This window comes from Sarcophilus harrisii, chromosome 6 (assembly GCF_902635505.1).
Source record: "Sarcophilus harrisii chromosome 6, mSarHar1.11, whole genome shotgun sequence".
In the NCBI taxonomy this organism is placed as follows: Eukaryota; Metazoa; Chordata; class Mammalia; order Dasyuromorphia; family Dasyuridae; genus Sarcophilus; species Sarcophilus harrisii.
In genome coordinates this window covers 236,758,138-236,766,819 of record NC_045431.1, presented here as the reverse complement: position 1 = coordinate 236,766,819, position 8,682 = coordinate 236,758,138, and the positions used below count along the sequence as shown (strand labels likewise).

General features: G+C 42.8%; 1 protein-coding gene and 1 pseudogene across 1 annotated transcript; one reads left to right on the top strand and one right to left on the bottom strand.

The window, feature by feature from the left end:
* Positions 1-281: 281 nt before the first annotated feature.
* On the top strand, positions 282-3,618 carry LOC100932478 (mas-related G-protein coupled receptor member A-like). Its single transcript, XM_003774618.3, has one exon. It carries the CDS (start codon positions 2,268-2,270, stop codon positions 3,294-3,296), a length of 1,029 nt encoding a protein of 342 aa, XP_003774666.3. The 5' UTR covers positions 282-2,267; the 3' UTR covers positions 3,297-3,618.
* A 216-nt stretch (positions 3,619-3,834) lies between these two features.
* LOC111721509 lies at positions 3,835-6,542 on the bottom strand (annotated as a pseudogene).
* Between the last annotated feature and the right edge of the window lie 2,140 nt (positions 6,543-8,682).

Genomic DNA, 8,682 nt, shown 5'->3' with positions numbered 1-8,682 from the left:
TCTTAAAATCTTCTTTTAACACAATCAGTGCAAAGAGATTACAATTTACATATCTCCTTTTTGGGCTTTCATTAAAGCTCCTTTAAAACTGCTTTTACTATTATATCTCAAATAACAATTTCACTGAACTCAGTAAATATATTTTCTTTCTCTCTCTTTCAACCCTTTGTCCAAATCTCCTTGGTACATTCAAGGAAGGAGGGAAGGGGGAAGAAAGAGAAAAAGACACACTTTTCTCTATGCACTATCTTCCTAGTCCTGGGGAGGGCTTAATTTAGTTGAATTTCTTTCCAAATTACTTTACACATACATAAAAATACCATTTATCTTAAATTGACATTGTATGTTGGTCACATCTAAAAACCCACATAAAGTTATTAAATATGAAGCAATCATATACAATATAGCAGTTTCATAAAGCATTTGTTTCATGCTAAGCACCTTTGCAATCAAGTGATTTTCACAACAATCATTACTGTTTCTCTTTACAAGTTAAAAACTGGGCAGAGATAAAAATAATTTGTCATAAATTAGGTAACTAACACATATTCACAACTGAAACAGAGAATTAAGACTTACCAAATGCAGAGACGACTGGCTTTCTCAACTCACACCACCATGCTGGGGGGTACCAGGGGCACTCAAATTCTTCCCAGGCAGTTACTGGACAGAACCTGCCAAAGACCAGGGTGACTGGTGACATGATCTTCAGATACAAATAGAAAGCATTTATTCCATCATTGCAAGAAAAAGTCCAAACACATCAACTGGACAGTCCAGCATGGTGTATTGCACATGACATTAAACGACAATGAATTATATAGCAGAAAAAGATTGTACAGCAGAAAAGACAAGGGTACACTTCCTTTTTCCTGCTAATTTTTAAATGCATTGGATGGACTGAAAAGGAAGTAACCATTGATCAATGGTCAACAATGCTGTCTACTTTCTGGAGGTGATGTGACTTCCTGAAGACTAGATGTAAGATTTGACTTACTTTATAGACTCTGATGGAATCTTCACTAGTCCCATTCACTTTGATTTTAAAATATTGATTTTCTGTGGGGGACAGCATATACCACAATGTAAATTATGTGCAAGGAAAAGTTATTGATAAATATTTTTAAATGTAAATAAATAATAGGATGAATGAATTTATGAATTAATCAAAGAGTAAAGAAACAGAAAATGGCATGCATACATCCATGAAATGAATTAACTAATGTCCATTGTTTTAAATGAAGTGGTTCAGCCCACCCTTAGGCCTGTCCACATTGGGTTTAGAAGGAAGCCAAACCCCCATGTACTAAAGAAAGAGGAGAAGTGTGGTCCAGAAGAAAAGTGGGACACGTGTAGCTCCAATCTTCTCCAGAAAGACTAATTTTTATACCTCTCTGTCACATCATGACAAGAGGGAGATTCAAAGGGGAAAATGAAACCACCTTTTTCTAATGACATACTTGTGTCCTAGGCACAGTGTTAAGCACATCACAAACACTGCTTCATTTGATCTAAAGATCTCTGTGAAGTTCCTGCTATTTTTGGTCTCATTTTGCAATTTGGAACGCAAGAGACACAAAAGTTAAATAATATGTCCAGGGTTACACAGCCAATATAAGTAATCACAAGCCCTGGAGACACTTTGGGGTAATTCATAATCAATTTTTTAATGATGGCTAGGAAATAAGACATTGAGATCAGGATCTTGGCTGGAAGCCAAAGATGCCTCTGAAGAGTATTGTATTCTTCTAAAGCCTTTAGAACGGAGGCTACATCTGAAGGTGGAAACCAACAATTCCTGAGGGGGTGGACCAGGAGCTGGGCAAGAGCCTTCTTCTCCAACTGCTGAGGAACTGAGGAACTTTACCTGACTCCAGGTACCTGGACAAAGGCATCCATTTCTCCACAGTCAATAAACCACGAACAATAATCAGGTAATAATATCTACATAAGCTTCTCTTTAGTGATGAAAACTCATATACCTCAAGGATTGGAGCAAATTCATGCATCAGCAATGTCCTTTAGAGACCGAGGAATAACCTACAAGGGACTGGTTTCTGAAGGAGGAAATAGGAAGAGAAAATCTTAACCCTAATTGAATTAGTCATTAATATGGGTTAAATAATGATTTTTCTCACTAGTAAGTTTCCAAGACAAGATTATAATTAATTTTTTCCTAGACTCATACCTCTATGCACTGTGGCGCCTCCTAGGGTCATCCTAGAAAGAGGCAGTGAAGGAGAGGAGACTTGAAGATAGAGGCATTAATGGCCGGGAAACTCCCTGATGTTTTTCTATGTCTCTGTGTCCCCCAGGGTGTCGGAGAGGAGCCCGGCTCCATGGAGCGCGGACCACCCAACATGACGGTGTCCCTCACACCTGAATATCCAGGATATGGTTCTGACAATTCAACGCAGAATAGTGAAGGTGGTAGTTCTTCTGGAAGCCTTAAGTTATATTACTGGCTGGACCTCCTCTCTCTGCTCATTGCCCTGTTTGGGTTGGTGGGGAACGGCGCTGTCCTGTGGCTTCTGGGCTTCCGCATCCGGAGGAACCCCTTCTCTGTCTACATCCTCAACCTGGCGGGGGCCGACGCCCTCTTCCTTTGTTTCTTCTTTCTTAGATCCACACTTACACTTTTGATATATGATTCCGCTGTAACATGGAAAATTCTGTCATTCCTGTCATACATGTCCTACACTGCGGGCCTGAGCCTCCTGGCCGCGATCAGCACCGAGCGCTGTCTCTCCGCGCTCTTCCCCCTCTGGTACCGATGTCGCCGCCCCAAGCACACGTCGGCCGCGGTCTGCGCCGGGATCTGGGCTCTGGCCGGGATGGTCTGGCCACTATCTTTTTTTCTTTGGGTTCATAACTTTGTGGTCTTCATCACCATCCTGGGTTCGTGGCTCCTCCTCCTCACCTGCGTCCTGTGCGTGTCCAGCCTGACTCTGCTGCTGAGGGTCCAGTGCAGGTCCTTGCGCCGGCGGCCCCCCAATCTCTACCTCCTAGTGCTCCTCACGGTCCTCGTGTTCCTGCTCTGCGGCCTGCCCTGGGGGGTTGGGGATTTCATGCCTTTTTACTCCAAGGTAGGCCTCCTGCGTGTTTGGCTCTATGACCTCCTGGCCTGTGTGAACAGCAGTGTGAATCCCCTCATTTACTTCTTCGTGGGCAGACTAGGAAATAGGAGGAGGGAGCCTCTCAGGGAGGTGCTCCAGAGGGCCCTTGGGGATGAGCAGGAATTAGGAGGTGGGACAACAAACACTCCCCACACCAGCAGCGCAGAGACTACACTCTGAGCCTAAGAAGATGTTCAGACACAGCAGCCCTGGAAAGCAGCCCCCTGCCCCAGGCCTAGTAGCAGCTCCCCCCTCTCTGGGAGGAAAATCAGGATTCTCCTTCCATTATTTAATGTGGATACCTAAGATGTGAACTCTAGGCAATGAACATTTATTAGATGCCTGTTGTATACCAGGCAGCTGGATATCGAAAAAGGACAGAATTCCAAGGCCTGGAATGGGAAGAACTGAGGTCACATCTAGTCTGAGAATGTAGCTGTATAACCCTGCTACAGAGTAACTCTGCTACAAGTCACTCAATTCTGCCTGAATTTCCTCATGTATAAAATGAACTATCAAAAGAAATGCCAAAGCTCTCAAGCATCTTTGTCCAGAAAACCCCAGATAGGGTCATATGACTGAACAAGAAGACTATATACCAGGAACTGCCCTTCAAAACATTGCATTTAGGGGCTGAAAGGTGGCACACTGGATAGAGCAGTAGCCCTGAAGTCAGGAGCACCTGAGTTCAAATGTGATCTCAGACACTTAACACTTCCTAGCTGTGTGATTCTGGGCAAGTCACTTAACCCCAATTGTCTCTGCCAAGAAAAAAAAAATCCCATGTACTCCTCACAATGCAACTGGAGGGATGTGTTCTCCACATATCCATTTTACACTTGAGGAAACAGAGGCAGGCAGAGGTTCAATGACTTGCTCAGGCTCCCAAAACCAGGAAGCATCTGAGGCTGGATTTGAACTCAGATCTAATTCCAGACTTTGGATCTACATAATTTACTGGATGTTCCTTTCTCTAAGGACCTCAGTGGAGGGGCTCATGTGTCAACAGCCCACAGAGAAACTTACACAAAAAATGGTCACTGTTCCTGTCCTGAAGAGTAGAGGAAGAAGAAACACACACACACACACACACACACACACACACAACTATTTCCTATAAAATATCCTGGAAGAAATCTTTGAGCCTCCATTTGATTTCTTCTTTCTTTTTTTTTTTTTTAATCCCAAATAGCCAAATCTTTTCCTTTGTAATTCATCTAAGAGAAACACAGAAGACAACATAAGGCATACACACAAACACAAACTGCTTTTTAAAATCAATCAAATTTCTATTCTAAGCCCCACCTTGGGTGGAAGCAAGGAGGGGAGTCCTGCAGCAGAAGCATTAGGAGCCGGCTGGCCAGGTATTAAAGGCTCCTTTGAATTTACACCCAGTGCTCACTTCCTCCAAGTGCACTTTATAATAGACTTCTTTAGATATAGTTCTAATGGATTCATTTCGTCAATTTCTTAGAGTTGCCTGGGTCTCAATGTCTTTGTCCCAATTAAGAGCTCCATACATCCTAGAGAAATGACCACTGGCAGATTGCTTTTCCCCTGTGAAAGTTTGGACTTCCCAGAAAGAGGTTTGGGGAAACATGCAGGTGAAGCTGTTGGAAGAAACTTTGCCCTGTAATAACAACTGAAAGTTCTGGGCAATTACGGAAAGAAGATCCTTAGCTCACTGGCAATCCTAAATATCTGGATGAAGATAAAGAAGAATCCTTCCCATTTCCAAAGAGAAGCCCCTTAGCAGAGGATTTTGTGGAGTAAAGATTTTATGGCCTCATTGGTCTCACAAAGAACAGCCCAATTTGTGGGCCCTGGAAGATGTGGCAGGTCTTTGTCCAAAGCAAGTCTGGTATCAAAGCTGGCAGCAGAAGAGACTGCAGATAAAAGGGTGACTGTTTCTTTGCCATTTCACCACAGAGGACAGACAATTGTTTGGCAAGTGCTGGGATCATCCTTTGTCTCCTCCTGTTTGCTATCACCAACATCCTGCTGGAGATGTCTAGGAAACGCCATTACAATGTGGAAGATTTGGGATTCCGATTCATTTGAAGAAGGGGGTGGTAGTAAAGGTTGGGATTTATGGTCTTTGGCTTGTTCCATATTCGGTGACTAAATTCTTTCATGGTATCATCATCTCAAGACTTATCAGAGAAACATTTTGAATGATGATAGTTGTGTCTATCTCCTTCTGTAGCTTTTCCTTCATTTTAATTAGCAAGGGACTATTGCTCAGGAGGCTTAATTCACCTTTTTTGCTTTTATTATCGGCCTTCATTTCTAGTCCCTTTTCTTCTCTAGGTTTTTTTTTTTTTTTTTTAAACATTAATCTTTTCTTCTTAACTTCCAGGATTTTCTCCTCCAAGTCCCGAATTAGCTGCTGGGTTTGAGGATTAAACCATTAACAGTTAAAATGTTTTTCATAATTGCCAAGATTGATTCAAAATCACCATCCCCTTTTCCTAGTTTTTTCTCCAGGGCGGGAGTCACCCGGATCCTTTGTAAAGCGAGAGGTTTTGCTTCTAACTCAACCTTCATTTCTCCTATTTTCTTTCTAGATCTTCAAACTTTGAATCCCGCCATCTGCTGCACATTCCCCCGCGGGACTCACTTTACTTGCTTCCCCCCCTGCCTTCTACTCCAGTAATTGTCCTTTAATTCGCTTCTTCAGCCTGAGCAGCTGCCGAACATATTCCAATCTCCAGCCTCCTCCTTCTTTCTTTTTCTCCAGCCTCTTTCCCATAAGACGGGGCTGGAGGGGCCGCAGGTCTGCTCCGGGCAGTGGGCACGGTCCGCTGGGCGCCGGGTTCCGCCACAGATGGCAGCCTCCCTGCCCGGGGTGGGCACTGGGCCCTCGGCACCAGTTCTCCTCTCCCCACACCTCCTTGCCTGGGGACCCGGGGGAGACAGCCGGGACTTTACCACCAGCGCCTGGGCGATGCGGGCGTGTTCGGCGAGGAGCGTGTCCTCGTCCATCCCTCCAACTGCATATTTGACCAGGGCAGACGCTACCCGCTGGCGGGCCCTGGTCCCCAGTAAGCGCTTCTACTCGCGCACTGTGCCGTCCCCGCTAGTGCTGCTCCTGTGCCTGGCCCCGGCGCTGCCTCCCTCCCCCCATGAGTTCCTGCCCGTCCTACTTTGGCCGTTCCCAGGTGTAGCACCTAAACTTTACCGTCCCCGCTGGTATCGCTTTTGGGGCGCAGGAACAGGGGGGAGGAGAGCGGGCTTCCTCTTCTTCCTCTCGCAAATTCAAGGCCCAGCTAATCCTGAGCTTGGAGCGCAGGGACCTGTTGTTCCCTCCTTCCTTTTCCTCCTCCCTCTGGGACGCCGGTTTAAATTATTTCCGGCGCCTGGGGCGCGAGTCCCACCGACCCCCACTTCTCTCCTCCGGAGAGTGGGGGCCCAGAGTGTTGCCATCCGGCCGGACCTCCTCCGGGTCCTGCGACAACTGCGCTTGGCTGCCAGGACTCAGTATTCAGCTCTTTCTCCAAGGGAAGGACGTGTGCTGGAGCGGCGAAGGCCGCGTTGCAATCCGCCCCTGACTCCACTGCCTTGCTTCCTCCTTCTTCCAGAGAGGGTCGCCTCCTTTTGATTTCTCCAGCGATAATGACCTTACTCCTTTCTCAATCCTTTCAAATCCCATATTTTATGTCATCTACAGAGAGAATTGGGTGATCACATGATAATTTTAAATTTTTATTATTTATATAATCAACTATGCTAATAATATTCTTCAGGTTAAAACATCCTCCCTGTCTTTCTGATATAAAACCCACTTGGTCATAAAGTATAATCTTTCTAATATACTGTTATAATTTTTAGCTAATGTTTAGTATTTTTACCTCCATAATCAATAATGAAATTAGTCTATATTTTTCTTCCTCTGTTTTTACAATTTGTGGATTTGATAACCATATCTTTTTTCCTTTCTTAATAGGTTACTAGGATCCCCACTTTGCCTATTGTTCCAAACAATTTATTTAATATTAGAATTAGTTAATTTTGAATGGTGGATAAAATTCTCTTATAAATCCATCAATACCAGGTGTTTTGTTTCGCTTTGTTTTTCCTAGAAGTTCATTTATGGCCTGTTTAATTTCTTTTTCTAAAATAGGTCTAGTAATAGCACCCTATACTAAGATAAGTTTAAAATGGGTTCAAGATGCAAACATAAAGGGTGATAACCATAAGCAAATTATGAGAACAACAGTCTCCCTTTCAAATCTGTGGGGAAAGGGGAATTTAAGGCCAAAGAAGAACTAGAGAGCATCATGAAAGGCAAAAGGGATAATTTTGGCTATAATAAATTGAAAAGTCTTATACAAATAAAAACAATACTGCCAAGTTTAGAGGGGAAGCAGAAAGCTGGGGAGATCAGCCAGTGTTTGTGAAAAGGATTTTCTCATTTCTAACATATATGGAGAGAATTGGCTCAAATTTGTAAGAATACGAGCCATCCTCCCACTGATAAATGATCAAAGAATATCAACACACAATTTTCAGATGAAGGAATTAAGGCTTTTTCTAATGATGTGAAAGAATATTCTGAATCACTGTTGATTGGAGAAATGAAAATTAAAACAACTCTGAGATACTATCTCTAATTGGGTAAGATGACAGGAAAAGATAGTGATGAATGTTGGAGGGGATATGGGAGGACTGGGACATTGGTGAATTGTTGATGGAACTGTGAAATGGTCTAACCATTTTGGAGAGCAATTTAGAGCTATTCTCAAGGGACTATAGAACTATGTGTGCCCTTTGATCCAGCATTGCCTCTGCTGAGTCTATATCCCTTGGAGATCATGGAGGAGGAAAGGGGATCCATATCTACAGAAAGAAGTCTTTGTAGCTGCCTTTTTTGTAGTAGCAATGAGCTAATATGTGAATGTGATAGACTATTGTTATTCTATCAGAAGTGATGAGCAGGCTGCAAAGACTTGCATGGACTGCTACTGGGTAAAGTGAGCAAAACCAAGACAACATTGTACACAGTAACAACCAAATTATGGGATGATGCATTGTGATGGACTTATCTCTTTAGAAGTGTGGTGATTCAAGGAAATTCAAATGGACCAATGATGGAAACTGCCATCAGCTTCAAGAGACAGAATTGTGGACGCTAGGTCTGGATTAAAGCATAGTATTTTCACATATTTTCTGTGATTTTTGTTTGTTTCCTTTTTTTTTCCTCTCACATTTTTCTTTCTTCCTCTTGACCTGGATTTTCTCAATTAGCATGATGAATATGAAAGTATGTTTGGAGGAACTGCACATGTTGAACCTGTATTGGATGGCTTGCTATTTGAGGGATGAAGGGAGAGGGAGAAAAATTTGGAACAGTGTTTACAAGGATTAATGTTAAGCCCTCTCTTTTCATGTATTCAAAAAAATAAAATACCTATTTAAGAAATTAAGGTAAAAAATATTTATACATACATACATACATACATAAAGTGTGTGTATATAGCTATTCTATTTCTACTTCTAATTTAGGCAATTTATATTTTTGTAAATATGCTTCCATTTCACTTAAATTACTAAATATATTGACATA